This window comes from Danio rerio, chromosome 17 (genome assembly GCF_052040795.2).
Source record: "Danio rerio strain M-AB ecotype USA chromosome 17, GRCz13ab, whole genome shotgun sequence".
Classification (NCBI taxonomy): domain Eukaryota; kingdom Metazoa; phylum Chordata; class Actinopteri; order Cypriniformes; family Danionidae; genus Danio; species Danio rerio.
This window is the reverse complement of record NC_141037.1, coordinates 10,722,652-10,746,019: the sequence shown is the minus strand read 5'-3', so window position 1 is coordinate 10,746,019 and position 23,368 is coordinate 10,722,652. Positions and strand designations below refer to the sequence as shown.

The window sequence follows — 23,368 nt, the reverse complement described above, 5'->3', positions numbered from 1 at the left end:
TTAATTGTTTTATGTTCAATCTACTTATATTTGTGAAGTTAAATTAATCAATTTGTGTTGGAACATGAATATTTTAAAAACAGCAACAAATTTTGTCAGAACTTGTAAATAAATTTCATAAGCAACAAATAAAAGAATAAAGCAAGCAATTTGTTGCATTTAACTTGAAAATTGTTGTGGCAAAAACTGAAATGGTATATTTTAATACCACTATCATAATTATTTTGCTGTTTGTTAAAATGAGAATTTTAAGGGGACAACTTAAAACTTAAAATGTACACAACTTACTTTAAAATTAAAAAGTATTTTAATGAATACTTTAAAAACAGCAACAATTTAGATTCATAACCTGCTAATAAATTTCATAAACAAATAAAAGGATAAAGGAAACAATATGTTGCATTTTAATGTGAAAATTGGAATGGGAAAAACTGGAATAACATATTTTATCACAATTATTTTGCTGCTTGTTAAAATGAGCTGAAACAACACCCTTGAGATTTTTGGGGGACAACTTAATTGTTTTATGTTAAATCCACTTAAGGTAACTTAATTGATTTGTGTTGGAACATGTATACTTTAAAAACAGCAACAATATTGACTTTTTAACTTGCTAATAAATTTCGTAAACAAATAAAAGGATAAAGGAAACAATATGTTGCATTAAATGTGACAATTGGAATGGGAAAAACTGAAATAACACATTTTATCACAATTATTTTGCTGCTTGTTAAAATGAGTTATAACAACAGACATTGAGATTTTTGGGGGACAACTTAATTGTTTTATGTTCAATCCACTCACATTTGTTAGGTTAACTTAATCGATTTGTGTTGGAACAAGAATACTTTAAAAACAGCAACAGTTTTGACTTTTTAACTTGCAAATAATCTCCATAAACAAATAAAAGGATAAAGCAAGTAATCTGTTGCATTCATAAATATTGATATGGAAAAAACTGAAATAACGTATTTTGTAACAATTATTTTTCTGCTTGTTAAAATGAGATGAAACAACACACTCACTGAGATTTTTGGGGGACAACTTAATTGTTTTATGTTCAATCCACTTAAATATGTTAAGGTAACCTAATTGATTTGTGTTGGAACATAAATACAATTTTGACTCAGAACCTATTAAATTTCATACACAAATAGAAGGATAAAGCAAGCAATATGTTGCATTTAATTTGAAAATTGGTATGGGGAAAACTAAAATAAAATTTTTTAACACCATAATTGCAATTATTTTGCTGCTTGTCAAAAATTAGCTGAGGCAACATACTAATTGAGGTTTATGGGACAACTTTAATGTTATTTGTTCAATCCACTTAAAGTTGTTAAGTTAACTTGATCGATTTGAGTTGAAAACAGCAAAAATTTTGACTCGCAAATAAATTTAATAAACAAGGACAAAGCAAGCAATCTGTTGCATTCAATGGAAAATTTCTGAATAGGAAAGACTGAAATTATGTTTTTTTTTTTTTTCACAATTCAAAAGACTCATTTTCTACAGTGTGGGAAACTGTAACACATCTAGTTCTCGACTCATAAGGCAACGCTTGCTTGTAAATGATAATAGAGACAACATCCTCTGTTCTGCTGTAATTAAAGCACTTAAAACACCCACACCGCGGCAGCGAGAGGAAAGACAGCGCGCTGGCAGGAGAAAACAAACTGGCAGTGCATTGAAATTATCATATAAAAGTATGCGCTGGACCAGAGGAACAACTCGAGTGCTGAAACGTGAAAGGAAGGAGGAAATGAGAGATTAACAAAAAAGCTAAAGAGACAGATTGCAGAGCGCAATATAAAAGACAGGACAAAAGAAAACGCGCGCTGTCCTAAAGCGCTGTAGGTGGCCAACGGATTGATGTTTTAATTTGTTTCTGTGTGAGAAACGAGAAGGGATGGGGATCATAAAAAAAAGAAAGTTCAATTGCACTACGGTTCCAGTTCTTTAATGAGTCCTTTAATGATTCTTTTAGTACTTGAAGAATAATTGGTCCTATAACTGGTGGAGTGTGAAATTTTTTTCAATGTTAAAATACTAGCACATTTTGATGTGGAAAGACAACTTTAAGTTTGCAATTTGTACACTGATTTCCCAAGCTGAGAATAGAGACTTTTGTATTTCCATTAAAAAGGAATCATTTAGGGTATGTATTTTGTGATTTTTTAGCAATAATGATTTATAAACATTCGATTTTAAATTGTACATAGGGTGGTTTGAGTCTGTTAAGGCTAAAACTTAAAAATACGGCACTAAAATCACCAGAAGGTGAAGATAAGTCCCAGGCTGCGTTCGAAACCTACTACTACTACTTTGCAGGTACTGCATTTGAATTTAAACGTACTACTCGGCCGTTAGTTAGAAAAGTATATACAGTTTCGTCACTTCATTACCATTCATGAATTCTTTTATGGGGCATCATGCGATAGCACACCGTGCATGGGATGCGCACTTCAAAATCTCGCCGGAAATAGTAAGTCATGTGGGTACTTCTCGCATACTGATGAATTCGGACATACTATTTGGCTCCCATACTGATTTTAGCTTACTGTATAGTATGAAAGTATGCTGTTTCGGACGCAGCCCTTGTTTTAAAGAGTGATTCCTTGATTTATACATTCAAATGATTCATTCAAACAGTTGATTTATTAAAAATGGATTACTGAATCATTGGGTCACTTAGTTCTTTCAGGTGGTAAAACGTCCTTCTCTTATGAACAATTAATTTAATCATTTATTTAAATGATTTCTTCAAGCAGTTGATTAATAAAATTACTGAACCATTGGTTCACTTTATTCATTCAGGTGGCAATGAGTCATTGTCCTAATCCGTTATTAACTGAATTAAACTTATTTATTCAAATTATTCACTCAAACTGTTGGTTATTTAAGAATGAATAGATTACTGAATTATTGGTTCACTTTACTCATTCAGGTGGTAGTGTGTCATTGCCTTAATGTGTGATTCATTGAATCATTGATTTAAATGATTCATTCAAACAGTTGATTATTCAAAAATGAATGGTTTACTGAACCTTTGGTTCACTTTATTCGTTCAGCTGGCAATGCGTCATAGTTCTAATGGGTAATTCAGTCAAAACTCAAAACAATAGAACAATTTAAAAATGAAAGGTTTTAAGAATCATCTGTTCATTTTATTTATTTAGGTGGCAATGCAGAATTGTCTTTAAGAGTGATTATTGAATAAGTTATTCAAATGATTCATTCAAACAGTTGAATAATTAAAAATCAACAGATTACTGAATCATTGGTTCACTTTACTCATGCAGGTGGCATTGAGTTCCTGTCTTAACAATTGAATAATTTATTCAAATGATTCATTCAAACAGTTGATAATTTAGAATAAATGGATAACTGAATCATTGGTTTATTTTATTCATTCAGGAGACAATTTTTAATTGTCCTAATGGTTGATTATTTAAATCATTTATTCAAATGATCCATTCAAATAATCAATTTATTAAAAAAAAAAGAATGGATTACAGAATCACTGGGTTACTTGGTTCATTTAGGTGGTAAAAAGTCCTTGTCTTAATGAGCAATTGAATAATTTATTAAAATGATTCATTTAAATATTTAAAATATTTAAAATGTTTAGAAAATGTTTAATATTTAAAAATGAGCCGAATCATTGGATTACCGAATCATCGGCACACTTCATTCATTCATGTGGCAAGGAGCCATTGTCCTAATGGGTGATAATTTGAATCATTTATTCAAATGAGTCATTCAAACAATTTATTATTTTAATAAATGGATTATTGAATCATTGGGTCACTTGAACCATTCAGGTGGCAATGAGTCATTGTCTTAATGACTCATAAATTTAATGATTCATTCAAATAGCCGATTCAACTTAAAATACATAGATTATTGAATCAATACTAAAACTAATCCTGAGATACTGAGATGTGTGTGTGTGTATATCAGCCAGTCAGTGTTTTAGGCCCTTTTTTTGGAGAGTAACCATATTTCCCTGGTGTGACCTGGTTGTTGGTTCCCAAAAATTGTACATGTGTTTGTTTAGCAGACACTTTTATCCAAAGCAATTTACAAACAAGGACAAAAGAAGCCCTTCAAATTCTTGAAGTCTAGCAGTAAATGCCATAATACGTTTAAAATGTATTTTTTTCCTTTTCCCTCCCTCAGTGCATACAGAAAGGAGAGTGTGTCTACAGGTGGTTTGTCAAGCCCACTCACCTGCAAGGAGATTACTTAGAATTGCACAGTGCTTCCAATAAATACAGGGTGTTTATAAGAAGGTGTCTGGTGCAAATGGAAGGGGAAAGAATGTCTTCTACAGGTGGTTTGTCAAGCCCACTCACCTGTGTGAGGCACATAAATAATTGCTTGATATTTTTCTAGAAACACAGAGTAGTGTTGATAAGAAATTGGCTAAAGCATACGGAGAGGAGAGAATGTCACCTGTTTATGTTTTTCACTGCGATACCATAGAAGGAACAGTCTAAAAAAGATAACAGAATGTAAAAGAGACAGTTTTAATTGTGCGAAGTGAACATTTTACAGTTCTGGACTAACAAAAGTTCCATAGACATTAACGGTTCTTCCCGGAAACAATGGCTGCCAATAAAGCACCTTTATTTCTGCAAGCGCAGACAGAGAGAAACGGAGTGTGTGCAGAGGAAGCGTCTCTTTTGGGGAAGGTGCCCCCACGCCTGTTGAAATTCTGCAGGTATTTCAAGGTTGTTATCTATTTCAGATCAACAGCGTGGGTCAGGGTTCACGGCTGCCCGCGTTCCCCAATCCTCCGCAGACCTGTGATTGACAGCAATCAGCATCTCGCCGGCATCACTCGGGAGACAAAGTGAGGGTCAAGACAGCGGGCGATTTGGTCTGTCATTTTTAATTATCCAAATGATATTCACAGACAAAACCTCTCCCATCCATCAGGGCAAGGCATTACCATAGACAATGTTTGTTTAAAGACTGGCCTATAAAATCAAACAATTATGAATGCAGACAAGCCTTGCTATTGACTGCATAAGTAATGAGGGTGGATCTATTCCCCCCTCCACCTTTCTCCCTGTCCAAATTCCCACTTGCTAATGAACCAGAAGGGCTGCGCGGCAAACGCTGGTCGGATCATCAAAATTCCCCGCTTTGCACTGCCCACTGACCTTTTTTTCCCTCTCTGAGATCCTTCGGTGACGTCCGGTCAGGTTTTATTGACAGAGTCTGAGCTGAAACTAAAGGGCTGCCGAACGCCGACCATACCGTTCGTACATTAGCATGCGCTCTGAGACTGCATTAGCATGTATAGACATGTTACGGCATTCTGTAGCGAAGTATTTGACATTACCGTCCGAGTGCTAAGACTCGGTCACCCGTTCGCCATTAACGGAGTGTTTCTGTTGCACCTGCCACATGTGTTCACGTTCTACCTGTGGCTGGAAAACACCTGCTGTACAGTGACAGGAGATCTCAAACACACCTGCACACAGCTGCCACCTGGAGAAACACACATACACCTGAACCTACACCCTTACACACCTGGACTTACACACAAGGACCAGCTGCTCATTGAATGCCATTTCTCACCTGCACACACACACACACACACACACACACACACACACACACACACACACACACACACACACACACACACACACACACACATATATATACATACACACACACACACACACACACACACACACACACACACACACACACACACACACACACACACACACACACACACACACACACACACACACACACATACACACACACACACATATATTCCAGCTGATTTTAACTAGATAGTTTGGAGTAAATGTTCAATTTAATATAATGAAACATTTAATAAATATGAGATAAATTAATTTAATTATACTGAAATTGATTTAATCTCATGAAAATGCATAAGCAAAAGAAAAATAAATAAAAAAATCAATACCAAACTATTTCACTGATGCACAAAATCATTGCCTCACTAAAAAAACTGCAGAGTTCTACACAATTACTTCATAACGTCCAAACACAATCAAGTAGGTTAACATAATGATTTTTACAATTTTAAGTTGATAAAATAATTAAAATAATTGAGTCGTCCAAAATAAAACAGAAGAATTGTGTTGTTTCAGCTCATTTTAAATAAGTAGTTTGAGCAAGTAATCCTTTTATGTTGTCACAAAACAAATTGATTAAGTTAACATAAGTCAAAGTCAGCTTTATTGTCAATTCAGCCACATGTACAAGACATATAGAGAATCGAAATTGCGTTACTCTCAGACCCAAGGTGCTTAACATTAATATAAAATATATATATAAAAAATAGTAGAGTTTAAGAAAAAGAAAATTTACAGTATATACATTGCACATAAATGTGGTCTAAAAAAATATACATAGGTAATAAAAATACCTATGTAAATACATAATGTTTTTTTACAATTTTAAGTTGATTGAACAAAATAAAATTAAGTTGTCCCAAATAAAACTCAGGAATTGTGTTGTTTTAGCTCATTTTAAAAAAGGTGTTTGAACAAGCAATACCTTTATGTCCTCCCAACACAAATTGAATAAGTTAACAATGGTTTTTACCATTTTTAAGCTGATTGAACACAAAACAATTGAGTTGTTCCAAATAAACTCAAGAATTGTTGTTTCAGCTTATTTTTAATAAGTAGTTTGAACAAGCAATCTCTTGTTTTAACACTTGTGCTAAACTGAACTGAACTTAAACACTAAAAACTGAACTACCCTGATCCAGTTACTATGACCATTTATGTGAAGCTGCTTTGACACAATCTACATTGTAAAAGCGCTATACAAATAAAGCTGAATTGAATTGAACACAAATCGATCAAGTTAATTTAACTAACTTATTTTTGTTTTTACAATTTTAGGTTGATTGAACAAAACAGTTGAGTTGTCCCAGAGAAAACCCCAAGAATTGTGTTGTTGCCGCTCATTTTAAATAAGCAGTTTGAGCAAGCAATCCCTTTATGTCGTCCCAACACCAATCGATTAAGCTAACACAAGTTTTTACAATTTTAAGTGGATTGAACATAAAGAAATTGAGTTGTCCCAAATAAAACATAAGAATTGTGTTGCGTCAGCTCATTTTAAATAAGTAGTTTGAGCAAGTAATGACTTTATGTTGTCCCAATGATTGAATCTAAAAAAAATAGGTTGTCCCGAATAAAACTCTAGAATTGTGTTGAGTCAGCTCATTTTAAGTGAGTAGTTTGAGCAAGCAACCCCTATATGTCATCCCAACACAAATCGAATAAGTTAACACAACAGCTCATTGTAAGTGAGCAGTTTGAGCATGTAATCCTTTTAGTTCATCTCAACACAAATCAATTAAGTTAACATAATGATTTTTGCAACAATTGAGTTGTCACAATACAACCTCAATAATTATTGTTTCAGCTCATTTTAAGTGAGTAGTTTGAACAAGTAATCCCTTTATCTCATCCCAACACAAATTGATTAAGTGAACTTAAAGTTTTTTACAATTTTAAGTTGATTGAACAAAAAAATTGAGTTGTCCCAAAGAAAACCTCAAGAATTGAGTTGTTTCAGCTCATTTTAAGCAAGTAGTTTGAGCAAGTATACTTGAAAAAAGTGTTGCATGCAGAACTGTTGCAAACAATTTATTTGTGTTGGATTTAAACAAACAAATTAAGTTTAATAATGTTCAACTTAATTTGTTTCATTAAATTCAACACAAATAAATTGTTTACAACCACTTAACGTAACAAAAATTTGAGTAAATCAAAGGAATCATCTTTGAATCATTTTTTTCAGTGTAATCCCTTTATGTCATCTCAACATAAATCAATTAAGTTCACATAGCCATATTTACAATTTTAAGTTAATTGAACATAAAACAATTAAGTTGTGTCAATACAACCTCAAGAATTGTGTTGTTTTAGCTCATTTTAACTGAGTATTTTGAACAAGTAATCCCTTTATGTTGTACCAACACAAATCGTATAAGTGGACTTAATGTTTTTTACAATTTAAAGTTGATTGAACAAAACAATTGTGTTGTCCCAAAGAAAACTTCTAGAATCGTGTTGTTTCAGCTCATTTTAAATGAGTAGTTTAAACGAGCAATCCCTTTATGTCGTCCCAACACAAATCGATTAAGCTAACATAATGATTTTTAAAATTTTAAGTTAATTGAACAAAAAGCAATTAAGTTGTCCCAAATAAAACCTCAAGAACTGTGTTGTTCTAGTTTATTAAATTAGTAGTTTAAGCAAGTAATCCCTTAATGTTGTCCTAAATCAATTAAGTTAACATGTTTTTTACAATTTTATGTTGATTGAACATAAAACAATTGAGTTGACTCAAATAAAACATAAGAATTATGATGTTTCAGCTCATTTTAAATAAGTAGTTTGAACAAGGAATCACTTTACGTCATCCCAACACAAATTGAACAACATTAAAATTGATTAATCGACAATTTTAAGTTGATTGAAGATAAAATAATTGAGTTGTCCCAATAAAACCTCAGGAATTGTGTTGTTTCAGCTCAAGTTTGAACAAGCAGCAATACAAATATACATTTTTAAGTGCACTTAGAAGATTTCATTTCAGAAACATCTCGCACAAAGCAGCAGACATCAAGAAGGATTGCTGGGCTGCAGAACAAACTGATGTCAGAGTTCATCTCTATATCAGATCTCCTCCGTCCCAAACTCTCCAGCATCCAGCAAATGAGGTGACATGCAATAAAGCGTGTGCTTGAAGAGGTGCAGGCCGCAGCATGTGGCCAACACATACACACACACACACACACACACCGACAAAAAGAGAGAAACAAGTGTGAAAACTCATCCGTCGTGTCGGACGCCAGTAGAACGGATGATCTGTCAGGAAGCCATCCAACACATGAGATGAGATTGAGCGGCTGTGAGTGTGTGTGTGTTTGTGTGTGTGTGTGTGTTTATGGATATGTAAATGCTGTTCGCATTATGTTATGCAAGCTAGTGAACCACAACAAGAGAGGCTCTGACATGTTTGCTTTCAACAGCAAATTAGTGAACGAAGGCAAAGCTATGGAGATCTTCCGACAGCTGATGTAAATAAAAAAAGAGCTAAAAGCAGAAAGCACTGACCTCACACTGTGATCTGAAGCGCTCCGTGATGGACATCACAGAAAACACGCCGGCCTCGCTTTTTTACAAATCTATGCGCTGTGAATGCAAGACTGAGCTGGACTAATAGAGACGGAGATCAACTGAAAGTGCAGCCAACAAAACAGCAGACAAAAAGTAGAAAAGGGCAAAAAGGATACAGGCTTTCTGGCGTGTAATTAGCAGTGTTCGCTAATGCTGCTAACATTAATATGACTATATAGATTTAAACACACCTTCTTAACATAAGAATTTTTACATTGATGGTTGAAATATTAAGGCTTTTGGAGATTAAGCGTGGTATTAGTTTACAAAGTAATTGGACTTTTTGGTGATTAAACATGTTTTACCTTATTAGGCAATAAAAAAGGTGAATTTAAATGGCATGGATGTAAATGTAAAGTGGATTCCACACATATGTACATATTAAGGTGTCATGGAGTTGTTGTAGGCGACGCGGTGGCACAGTAGGTAGTGCTGTCACCTCACAGCAAGAAGAATGCTGGTTTGAGCCTCGGCTGGGTCAGTTGGCACTTCTGTGTGGAGTTTGCATGTTCTCCCCGCGTTCGCATGGGCTTTCTGCGGGTGCTCCGGTTTCCCCAACAAATCCAAAGACATGCGGTATAGGTGAATTAGGTAGGCTAAATTGTCCGTAGTGTATGAGTGTGAATGAATGTGTATGGATGTTTCCCAGAAATGGGTTGCAGTTGGAAGGGCATCCACTGTGTAAAAAAAATGCTGAATATGTTGGCTGTTCATTCTGCTGTGGCGACCCCAGATTAATAAAGGGACTAAGTCAAAAATAAAATGAATGAATGAATGAATGAATGAATGAATGAATGAATGAGTTGTTGTAGTGTTGTCACAGTACTATTACTATATAGATTTAAACAAACCTTCTTAACTTCGCTTATGATATGATACTTAAAACAAACATGTACCATCTCAAATACATGAAACAACAGAAAATATATAGAATAAGAGATAACAGATACATTGTAAAAAAATAAAAAAGTAAATTAACAGTTTTCAGCTTTTTTCAATTTTCATTTTTTTTTTTTTCATTTTTAAAATTGTATCATGGGATCTTAATTGTTCATCCAACAACATTTTATTATGTAAAAAAAGTTACTTTTATTGCAATTTTTTAATATCATTTCTCTGGGTTGGTGGTGTAAATTGCTGTACAGAAACCTGGTAATATACTGGCAGTATTTTGTCTGTTATTCTACAGATTTAGTAGATTTTTATACTATATACAGTTGAAGTCAGAATTATTAGCCCCCTGTTTATTTTTTTCCTCAATTTCTGTTTAACGGAGAGAAGATTTTTTTCAACACATTTCTAAACATAATTAGGCAAGTTATTGTATAATGATGGTTTGTTCTTTAGACTATCGAACAAATATAGCTGAAAGGGTCTAATAATTTTGACCTTAAAATGGGTTTAAAAAAAATTAAAAACTGCTTTTATTCTAGCCAAAATAAATTAAATAAGACTTTTTCCAGAAAAAAAAAAAAAAAAAAAAAAAAAAAAAATATATATATATATATATATATATATATATATATATATATATATATATATATATATATATTATCAGACATACTGTGAAAGTTTCCTTGCTCTGTTAAACATCATCTGGGAAATATTTAAAAAAGAAAAAAAAATCAAAAGGGGCTAATAATTTTGACTTTAACTCTATATGTTATTTTGTTATACAATTTATTATCAAAAGAGCTAAAATGCCAATCAAAGTCACCTTTTTGAACAAGCAATGTCGAATTTTTAACATCAAAAGTTGACAAACTAGATTTTAATGTCCTGTAATACTATTAATAGGCGCAAATTATTATAGCTTTCAATTCTCTCGTTAAAATCCAAAAAAGTCACAAAACAAAAGACACTCATTCACTCACTTTTTTTTTTTGCCAAGAAACAACTCTGAAAATCTGGAATCAAGTGTCCGCACTCATGCACACGCACGCACACGCACACACACACACATTAGGATCTCACTCCTCTAAGTCTAAAGCGTGTTAGAAAAAAGATCTTAAATAAAATAGGGAGCCATACATAATAAATCAAGGGTGATTATTACCCTGCATTAAAGAGTTATTGCAGGAATAATATCGGTGTGATTTACAGTAGATGTTGGCCTGTAATCTGTTAAGTTTGCTCATGGGTGTCGTTTCCTGCAACGCTGAGCTACTTATGACAGGGTATTTTTGTGCCTAATGTTATAGAGAAAAGGATGTAGCAAGAACACCATTTATTGCTTTACAAGCACAAATACACACAAACTTTTTTGTATTTTCAATGTACTCAAAAAATGTATGGCATTTTAGAATTTGATTACATTTTATGAGTATTCCTCGTGAAAAAACATTTAACATTCCGCTTACATTAATAAACTGCATGTTAATATACGAAAAAGGCTAATAATAATAATAATAATAATAATAATAATAATAATAATAATAATATTAATATTAATAAAACAATATTATAATATTAATAATAATAATAATTATTATTATTATTATTATTATTATTATTTGTGTGTATTTCTATTGTTGTTGTTATTTACATTTTCTAGGTTTTCACTTTTCAGTCATAGTAATCCTGGTTCTTCAAGACAAACAGCTGTCCAGAAGGCTCATAAAAAAAGAAATACCTTGTTTTTTGTTGCTTTATATTAATTATTCCTTTATTGTTGCCTATTTTAAATCATTTAAAAGTTACCTGGAGCCACTAGTGAATAAATAAATGAGTAGCCTTCTGTAGCTGTATGAGTACAAACAATCAGGCTCAAACTTTCACATTAAAAGTTCAACAGTTCAACAACAACAACACGAAGGAGAGCAAATAATGACAGATGTTCTGACCCCTAAATACATTTCTAAAGAGCGCCAAACGTGTCTCAGGAAGTATGTATGGTTGCAGCTTTTGTTTTCGCAAATCCGCCAGAGGCCGATGTGAACACTTTTTGTTATCTCAAATTTCACTTCCCTAAACCCAACCGATAGTATTTTCAAAAGCATTCAGGCAAAAGGATTGTCCTTGCAGCAGCCTGATTTTTAGCACGTTTTCAGATTTTACATTCTCACCGTTATTTACTTGTTTGTTGTATTTTAATTTACGTGCTTTCTGGAACCAGACTCGAACCCTGTTGTCGCTGTGAACTTGGCTCCAGGTCACAAGTCTGAAAAACATACACGGTGAACCACTGGACAAACTGGTAATAGCAGAAAAGCTTCATAATTAAAGTTCAAAAACGTATCCAGAAAGAAACATACTTGTAGTTTCAGTTAGTTTTTTGTCTGTTTGGTGAAAGAAACTTTCACTTAGCTCATGAACCGACATAGCTTGTTTGGCGTGCTGTCCCGGGAGAGAGCCCTGAGCTCAAGGGATCCTCGGGCCCAGGGCTCCCTCCCTTTCGCAGGGCGAGGGGAGATTGAGCTCAGGTTGATCTCCAACTCCCCTGCTGCTTAGACCTAGGTGAATTCCTGAGAGTAAGACATTAAATAAAAGATTGAGGCTTATTTTATCTATAATATAGAGTAGTGTTTCTCAACTGGTGGGTTGCAACCTAAAAGTGGGTCGCAGGAACATTTTTAGTGGGTCGAGTGTATGGTAAAAAAACAACAACAAAAGTTTAATTTTTTACTTATTTTGACTTTTATTTTGAAATTCAACCTACCGCTTGAGATGTGAAATATCATTCAATTATAGCAACAAATATGTTGAAGCGCAAGTACGAACCTGAATATGTAAGGTATGGATTTACATATATTGACGACAAAAAAGACTTAAAGCCTCAGTGTGTCATACGTAGTGAGGTGCTCTCACAAGAGAGCATAAAACCTCCTAAATTAAACGACATTTAGAAACCAGACAACATGTGTTATTAACAGTTCAGTTTGGTTCATGGTAACTGAACCTTTCCTTACCCTAACCACTGTTTACAGTATTCGTCGTTTTTACTTTGTAATATTTCTATAATTTGATACATTTTGTTAAATGACAGCAATAAAATTGTGTTTATTTGTAAGTCTTGGGGATTTTCTTATGATTTATCTGTCACTACTTGTGTATGTTAACACATGAATACAAATTAATTATAATTCCTAAAATTGTATTATTGTTCCTTAACATTTGGGTCACGGCTTGATGACCATGTAAAAATGTGGGTCCCATGGCCAAATTAGTTTTGAACCCCTGATATAGAGCATATTTGGATGGTGGGAGGAAACCGGGGAACCCGAGGGAAACCCATGGGGACACAGGGAGAAAATGCAAACTCCGCACAGAAATACCAGACGGCCCAGCGAGGACCCAACGCCATTGGTATTCTTGCTGTGAGGCAACATTGCTAGTCACTGGGCCACCGTGCCGCCCATTCTAGATAAAGGTGGAAGAAGGGGAGGAGGGGATTTTGAGGATGTGAGGAAATGAGGATATATATATAGTGACTTGGGATCCTTTGATTGGAGGATCATGATTAGCTAATGTAGGCCAGCTGGGTCAATCATGAGCATGTGCTCCTCTTGAAATTAGTTTAAGACTAAACTTTACTTTTGGACCAGACGTGAGCCAATGCAAGGCGACAACACAGGTTTGGTCTGAGCTAGTTGTTTGGCGTCAACTTGGAGTGTCCCAAGCCCCTAAGAGAATCTGCATGTAAGAGCGGATCTCCATGTCTGGAGCTTTAAGGTGAAGAACACCCTCCCACGCCTGTTATTTTCTTTTCTTTGCCACCTTGTACCTGATCTCCGTAGAAGCGTGATGGCGATTCCTGTGAACCGCGAATCAACCTGCGATTACAGCCGGTGACAGCTGCACACAGACGGGCTCAAAGACACCGCCTCGCTCCGCCTTGATGTTATGCAAATGTAAACAGCTGTCATTTCTAAAGCCGCCGTCTTTGCGCTTTCCTCCGGTGTGAAGATCGAAGGGTTTTCAAAGTGTCTGTGCTTTTTTTTTCTTACCCCCTCCTCCCCCTCCCCTCTTCTCTTTTTTAATCCAAGCCCTATTATCACAAACAAGCCAAAAACAACAAAGACGGCGCTGCAAAACAAACAAACGAGAGAACGAAAGAGAAGAAAGTAAACAAGGAGTTGATGAAAGATTGAGTGCTGCAACTTGAAGCTGCGAGACATATTAAGAGGCGTTTGGTGTCCTGTCAACCCCGGCGCTCGCCACAGGTGCGCACGCTCACACTCACACACCGACGCCAGCAGTAATTAAGGCTCCCTGTCGATCAGTGTCTCTGAACGCTCCTCAATCCTTTATCACTAACACACATCAAAAAGCACTGATAAGCAATAAACAACAGCGCTGTTAATTTGCTCAGTGAAGATCAGAAAGTTTCTGACATGCTGTCTGGCGCGTCCCTATTATGCATGCAAAAACATCGGACGTCCAAAAGAGAGAGAGATCGGCGCCCGCAGAACTGCAGAAAACACCACAGAAATGGATCGCCTGCTTTTCATGTTTTCTCCACCCTGGTGTTATTGGATATTTTGTCTAATTTGACTGTTTCAAATGGTAACACTTTACAATAGGGTTGTGTTAGTTAATGCAAGGTAATGGATTTGTAACATGAACAAACAATGAAAAATACATTTATTTCATTATTTAGTCCTGGCTGGGCCAGTTAGCATTTCGGTGAGTTTGTATTTTCTCCCTGTGTTTGCATGGGTATCTTTTGGGAGCTCTGGTTTCTGGTCCAAAGACATGCGCTATAGGTGAATTGGGTAAACAAAACTTGCTATAGTGTATGTGTGTGTGTGTGTGTGTGTGTGTGTGTGTGTGTGTGTGTGTGAATGTGAGAGTGTATTGGTGTTTCCCAGTACTGATTTGCAGCTGGAAGGGCAACCGCTGCGTAAAACATATGCCGGAATAGTTGGCGGTTCACTCCGCTGTGGCGACCCCAGATGAATAAAGAAAAATAATTGAATGAACTCCTATTACTGACTTCTGAAGGTGACCAAATCTGACGTATACAGCATATGATGCTTGACGTAACACAGGGACACACATTTACGACTTATCCGTGCTACATTATAAGCAATATTATTGTCATTTTGAGATAATTTTATGCCACTGATTATAGAATGATTATACAATTGCATAATAATCCACATAGACGTAAACCGTTTCCAGGAAGTGAGGCTTTTCATTTCCAAGACTTTTCAAATCCAAGATTTTTATTCTGTAATTCTGTGATGTCAAAATGATGCAAATGTCATATTATGCATCCGATTAAATGTCCTATGAGGTAAATGTCCAATTATTAACTTTGACATCAGTGAGGTAAATTGTAAATGTCCTTGTAAAACACCTAATTTTATTGAGGTCATTTAGAAATATTGCACGATAAGTCAATGTATTGATTATCACAAAGCAGTTAAATCAGATCTTCAGCTCCACCGACCTAAAAACTGTACAGATACTAATGCACGCTATTAAGCAACCCAGACAAATTCTGAAAATGTACCGCTATATACATTTCTGGAGAGCATGAAATACGTCCCAGGAGATACGTTTTTTTTTTTTTTTTTTTTTTTGCAGTTTCTGTTTTTGCGAATCTAGCAGAGGCTGCTCTGTATGCTTTTTGAGATCTCAAATTTCTCTGGTAAGTGCCGTTCACGTCTGCTGTTCTCCAGTAAATCCACCAGAGGCTACTGTCAACTGAAAGACTGATAGATCAACTGACCCACCCTCCTCCTTCCCTAAACCCAACCGATAATATTTTAAAATGCACTGATTGACCCGACCACCCACTTCCCTAAATCCAACCAACAGTTAAAAAAAACTATCTAGAAATAGAAAAGCCCTCGCCTTAATTTTACCACGTTTTCAGATTTCACCACACTCTCGTTATTTACCTGTAATTTTATTTTTTGTCTTTTGTTTTTGTTTTACCTGCTTTCTGGAACCGTTCTTCGCCGAACTCCGTCGTCGTACTCAACTCCTTTCTGTGTCTCATGTTCGCTGATGTACATGGCAAGCTAACTGGACAAACTGGTACCTCCTACATGGAGGTAAACGGTCAGCTGGTATAAGCAATATATATAGCTGGTATACGCGAGAAAAGGAACAGCATTATACCGCCCTGTGGCGTTCTTTTTAAAGTCGAAATGCAGCCATACAAAATTCTGGCTACATAATTTATGATCTCCAGAAATGTACATAGAGCTACATTTTCAGAATGAGCCCGTGTCGCTATTAAGTGACCAACAACTAAACAACATCTCAAAAAATGCTTCACCTACTAAGCTAAATCTAAGTATGAATATGATTGCATTCAATAAAATAACCTTTTAAATAATGCAACGGTAGCATCATGATAAGACAGTATTTATGATAGCATAAACACATTCTAATCAAAAATACAGTACTCGCAGAACACTGAGAAAAAAAATCTTTCATTAGACTTACTCAAATGTTTTTTAAAGGAAAGTGTTTGCAAACTATATATATGGGCTGAATTTAAACAAACACATTCAATTTAGTAATGTTCACCTTTGTTTGTTTAAATTTAGCCCATATAAATACTTTGCATCCACTTACCTTAAAAAATGTGTAAATCCCAAGAATAAATTCATAAATCAAATGATGAATTAAATTATTTAATCAATGACATTCAAAAAAATGATTTTCCATTAATCTAATAATGATATTCAAACTCCAAAAAAATATATTAAAATACAGTATATTCTTATTCTTTGTCTAGACTGAGTAAATGGAGAGTACATTTTTGCGTGAACTATCCCTTTAAGCCTCCAAATGATTTCTGGGCCCTATTGGGCAACTTGCTTTTAAATAATCAACCTCATTTTTACAGATTAAAATGGACCAGCATAATAAAAACACTCTCTCTCTCTCTCTCTCTCTCTCTCTGGTGTTTCTTTTTAAGCGCTGCCCGTCTGATGGCGGTCAAGGTCAGGCCATATGGTGCCTCCCAAAACATGAATGATCATAAACATTTAGCAGCTTTGTAAACTATCCATTAACTCACAGCTAATTTACTGACGAGTCTTATCTCCCATCCAAAAAAAAAAGCAGAGCGGACAAAGGTTGGTCCTCTCAGTGCTGTGCGTCACTGCCCTTCACACACAGCTAAGCTCTTAAAACCAAACCCTGCATCTATAATTCATCTCTTGCTAAGCATGATCTGGGTGATATAAATGCTATTATTTAGCCGGGCGGAAGCGTGGAGCGTTTTTGACAGAGGACTTCTGAGCTCTCCGCTAATGACCTAGCGCTGCTGTCTGAATCAATCCGGCCCGCTGCCCACGCAAATGACAATGCGCTGTGGGAGTGGACGTAACGGTCATTTCTGTGGCCCGTGAGCGCCGGCGGGGCCCGTTCTGACACCACCGGAACTGCAACACCCTCAGGGCGGACAGAGAGACGTTAGATAAGCAGAGTACTTAAACACACAAAGAATCTTAAAGGTACAGTCACAAAAGTAATGATAGTGGAGGTGTTACAGTATCTGTCAATCTGTCTGTACTACAAATTTGCCCTTTATAAGAAAAATATGTATAGTGTCTGTGTGTTGAGCCAGAAATACATATAAACAATATTGTAATGATCCCGTTTAGGTGGCCTTAACTATTATGTATGTGCATCAAAACATAAATACAATGTGTTTATAATAATACTGCAGAAGACTTTTGATTATTGAGAAGATATGATAGGGTTAGGGACAGATTTTGATGATTTAAGTGGGTTGTAAGGTGTAAATGATGGTCAACAATGTAATTACAGAAATTAATTGCTGATGCAATGACACAGGTATTGATCAATCATAAGTACAATGAAAAACCCTGAATTTGCACAATAAGTACATTGTGACAAACGTTTAATTTCAATGTACTGTAAGTGCATATAACTGCAAATGGCAATGAGTTATTTTGTTATTTTGTTAATAGAAATGGACCCTTTTCACAAGCCTGTTATGATGTGTTTAACAGTCATCAGAATCTTAAATCCTTAAAAGATTTTAATATTTAGATTTTTTTTTTAAATGTATGAACATTTATGTGTATTTATGTATGTATTATATCATCTTGGCTTCAAGCTACAAAACACAAATGACCGCTTGTGTGAGGCGTTTCTAATGCAGCATCTCTGGGACAGGACAGTAAATTTGACGTTATTCTCTCCTCTGACTGCTGTCAGTCTCACACAATTTTTTTTTTTCTGAAAGTCTTAATAACATCGTGGAGTTTTTCTTTTGTTTTTTGAGGAAATACAATTGTAAAAACAATTATTTGTTATTCTCCCATTCACTGTGCTCTAAGTTTCCCCAACTATGATGACTTCCGCTACTGAAAAACCCGGAAATGTGAAAAGGGTCTATGAGCACGAAAAATGTTCATCGACAACTTTTTTTTTAAGACTAAGACACAATGAAGATGAGAGGACATTAATATGATTAGATACTTTCAGTGACTGCCTTAGTATGCAAAATATTGTTGACAAAAAAGATTTATTATTTATAATATAATACCTAACAAAAGTATTGTCGTTGATCCTAGTTGAAAGAACAACAAATAATACTTTTCTTCTAGTTGATGATTTGTAAAAATAACATCAAATCATCTGTTAACCTGCATCCCAATCATCACAAATACTTCCGCAAAAAAAGACCTATTGGAACCCACATGAACCCAAGAAACTCATAGAAATCAGTCAAGTTTGGTGAAGGAAAAAACATGGTTTGGGGGTACATTCAGTATGGAGACTTTTTACTGTACATAATTTTGTTAAGTGACAAGACTTTTATCTAAGCTAAGTCAGACCTCACTGTCCTAATTGAATAATTAAAAATCAAGGAATGATCATATTTTATTTTGGTAAAATAAGCGTAATCTGAGGCCTTCGCCTTTCATATAAGCCACTTCTGAAACCAAATGATCAACTAGAAGACAAGTAATTATTTATTGTTCCTAAAACTTGGATAGGTGACAAGACTTTTGTCAGGAAGTGTATCGTGCAATATAACAAAAGAAACTAGTAATTAGTTAATAAACGAAGTATGTTTCAAATTGCACTGAAAAACAAACAAACTCTCCATTAAACACCACATGCGAAATATATTTCATTAAATTTCACAAGAAGGCTAATAATGTTGACTTCAGCTGTATATTTATCCACGATTCGCAGGTAAAAGCAGCTCTCCCCCTTGTCCTCTTTATAAAACGCAATCTAACGCGCTTTAAGCTGTCTAAAATTAGCCTCGGTGCTCAACAACTAATGACTGCCTTGCATCCATTATTAGTTCATTTTCTTCAGATCAATCACCAGCCGAGCATGCTTTTTTTCTTTTCTTTTTTTTTCTTTTTTTTGAAAATGTCATCCTAAAACTTTTCACAATCAATTAAGCTGAAGATTAATGGGGACAATTTGCCAGGAACAAGTCCTTCCTTGAAAAGGCCACACCTCGACAGACTTCCAGCCTGGTATTGGTGTTAATTATAAATTTCCGCTTTGCTGTCACACACTTAACCTGTCGTAAGGGAATAGAGCTGGCAGTCCGGGGACCGACGGACCGCTATTTAAATATCCCTAATCCGCTTTTTTTTTTTGGACACAGGTGACTGGTATAAATTGCGCTTTTCGTTCTGTGTCATTAAGACGCATTTGAAAGGACATTGGCTGTGTGGCTGAGCATTTTTTTTTCTCTCTCTCTCTACCTCTGAGGTGAAATAAGAAAATGGTCCTCCCTTGAGCTTTTCCAAAGATGGAGGTAGAGTCATCCTTCATTTGCTCACATGCTAAACAGCTCGTATGTCTTGAGACAACAGACCTGTAATCTCTGAACACACACATTAGTACATCTGCAGAGGATTTCATTCATCCAGGTCATTGGAGAACGCCTGCTGGAAATGGGATTTTTTTTTGCTGTCGGATTTTTATGAGTTACTTATGAATATTTACTATTGAGAGATTACAAAAAAGGGCTTGATAAAAGTGAGTGCAATTTGGAATATATAATATAAAATTATATAATATAATATAACATAATATAATATAACATAACATAACATAACATAACAACATAACATAACATAACATAACATAACATAACATAACATAACATAACATAACATAACATAACATAACATAACAAAACATAACAAAACGTAACGTAACGTAACGTAACGTAACGTAACGTAACATAACATAACATAACATAACATAACATAACATAACATAACAACATAACATAACATAACATAACATAACAAAACGTAACGTAACGTAACGTAACGTAACGTAACGTAACGTAACGTAACATAACATAACATAACATAACAACATAACATAACATAACATAACATAACATAACATAATATAATATAATATAATATAATATAATATAATATAATATAATATAATATAATATAATTTTCTTGTCGGCTTAGTCGCTTTATTAATCTGGGGTCGCCACAGCGGAATGAACCACCAAATTATCCAAACGCTTTTACGCAGCGGATGCCCTTCCAACTGCAACCCGTCTCTGGAGAACATCCACAAACCCTTATTCACACACACTCATACACTACGGACAATTTAGCCTACCCAATTCACCTGTACTGCATGTCTTTGGACTGTGGGGGAAACCGGAGCACCCGGAGGAAACCCACGTTAACGCAGGGAGAACATGCAAACTCCACACAGAAACGCAAACTGAGGCGAGGATCGAACCAGCGACCCAGCGACATTCTTGCTGTGACCCGACAGCACTACCTACTGCGCCACTGCTTCACCTAACATAATATAATAAAATATAATATAATATGATTTAATATAAAGTCTATAATATAGTATAGATTTCTTTACACTGGCTCCCAGCTATATTCAGAATAGATTTTAAAGTATTATTACTTGTCTATAAATCACTAAATGGCCTAGGACCTCAATACATTACAGATGTGCTCACGGAATACAAACCTAACAGATCCCTCAGATCATTAGGATCAAGTAAATCAGAAATTCCAAGAGTTTATTCAAAGCAAGGTGAATCGGCTTTCAGCTACTAACAGCGCCCCCCGCTGCAGGAATTAGCTTCCAGAAATGATCAGATGTGCTCCAACATTAGGCACATTCAAATCAAGACTGAAAAACATCTGTTTAGCTGTGCCTTTACTTAATGAGCACTGTGCTACGTCTGACAGATCGCACTATTGTGTCTTTTTCATTCTTTTATAACCAGTTACAACACGTTTTAATCTGTTTTTAATCATTTTTATTTATTTTAATAATTTTTTTCTCACTTCTTTTATTCTTGTTTATGTAAAGCATTTTGAATTGCCACAGTGTATGAAATGTGCTATATAAATAAACTTGCCTTGCCTTGCCTTGCCTTAATATTATAATATAATATAATATAATATAATATAATATAATATAATATAATATAATATAATATAATATAATATAATATAATAAAATAAAAATAAAATAAAATATAATAGTAAATTAAATTAAATTTAATTTAATTTAATTTAATTTAATATATTAAATATATTATAATTTAAAATAAAATAAAATAAAATATTCCTTCAAGTCTTATTAAGAGTTTTTAAGAACTTATGAAAGCTGTAGTTATGCTAAAAACACATGCTTTTATGTAATTTTGTAATTATGCTAAAAACAAAACATATTTTGGTCTGAATATAAATACAATACTGTGATAGTTGCAAGGACATTATAGTAACTAAAACAAAAAATATTACGAAAATAAAAGTTTTCGTTTAAAAAGTAGTAAAAGATAACAGATGCTGTGCCATATTTGCAACCATAAAGCCAAACTAAAAAGACTGAACGTCTGAGTGAAATAATTTTCAACCCAACGCATTCATTCAAAAGTCATTTTGACCAAAAACAACTTGCTTTAGCCATGAAACGATATTTAACCGGAATGCAAAATTCACAACTCAGAAAGATATTCAGCATATTATCTCATAAATATGATCATTGCAAGAATACTCAAAGGCAATAATAAAAATTGTTCTGCAAAATAAATAAATTAACACATAGAAATTACAGAATATGACTATAACCTTTCAGAAAACAGTGTTTCGGCAAACACAGTGACAAAAAAAAAAAAGCTCATTGAGACCTTTTTGTCATTGGATTTTCTTAATGAGAATCACATTAATTACATTTCAGCATGTGTGCATTTACACAATTAACTTATTATGATCTCCACTTACAATGCTGATCTCAAATCAGTGGCACACTGCAGTATAGGTGCGTGGTCAGAGATGGTTTAAATTTCCTCTTACCTGCAGGATGTGGCTGCCGAGGTGAGGCTCAAAGATGTCTGAGGCCATAGCATTAGGGCTCCGCCGGCGCTGGGACCCGATTGCTGTGTAGAAAAACACAGCGTGAGCCACTAGTGTCTAATACATACACACACACACACACATGTATGTATATATATATATATATATATATATATATATATATATATATATATATATATATATATATATATATATATATATATATATATATATATATATTTAATAAAGATTAATAAAGATTTAATAACTCTCTTTTAAAAGAATTCATAATTTCATCTGCATACAATATAATAAACAAATCACAAGGATAGACAAATACAATAGAGCCAATTAGCAAATGAAAGATATGAGAGTCAACAAAATTAAGGTAAAATAATTCACCAATCTACCATAAAATAACACTATTGTTTTTAATTGTACAAATAATACAGTTAATCTTTGTTAAAGCTGCAAACACATTGCAATATCAATGCTGAAATTATACATTGTGCAGCTCTAGTTGATACATTATGAAAATATTCCTGATTTAAAGGGGACTTATTATGCAAAAAATCACTTTTAAAGAGGTTTGTTTGTGAACATAGCCAGACTCTAATGGTAAAAATGTATTACTTCTATTTTTTTATGATCACACTTAAAAAAAATGTCTGGAGAAACACTTTAATTGACATTCTCCCTTTGTACATATCCTTGGAGGGACAAAAACCCACCCATTCTTCACAATCTGTCTCACATTAGCATAAACAGCCCTGAGTAAGATGCAGCCGTCCACCATTCAACATTTTGATTGACATTTTCCCTTTGTACACCTCATCAGAGGGACAAAGACCCGACCATTAGTGACACCCAGACTCTCATTAGTGACGACAAGTCTCTCATTAGCAT

At 34.5% G+C, this 23,368-nt stretch overlaps 1 protein-coding gene and 1 long non-coding RNA gene across 11 annotated transcripts in view; one reads left to right on the top strand and one right to left on the bottom strand.

The window, feature by feature from the left end:
- npas3 (neuronal PAS domain protein 3) overlaps positions 1 to 23,368 on the bottom strand; it is a 609,585-nt gene that overhangs the window by 284,097 nt on the left and 302,120 nt on the right. For all 10 annotated transcript variants that reach the window (XM_087289921.1, XM_087289922.1, XM_087289923.1 and 7 more), the window contains one exon: positions 22,463 to 22,545. In XM_087289921.1, coding sequence (XP_087146047.1) covers positions 22,463 to 22,545 — 83 coding nt within the window. The remainder of the gene's footprint in view (positions 1 to 22,462; positions 22,546 to 23,368) is intronic.
- LOC147839931 (uncharacterized) lies at positions 7,179 to 10,490 on the top strand. Its single transcript, XR_015513004.1, has 3 exons — positions 7,179 to 7,242; positions 7,321 to 8,185; positions 8,487 to 10,490. It is a non-coding gene; the product is annotated as an uncharacterized LOC147839931 (long non-coding RNA).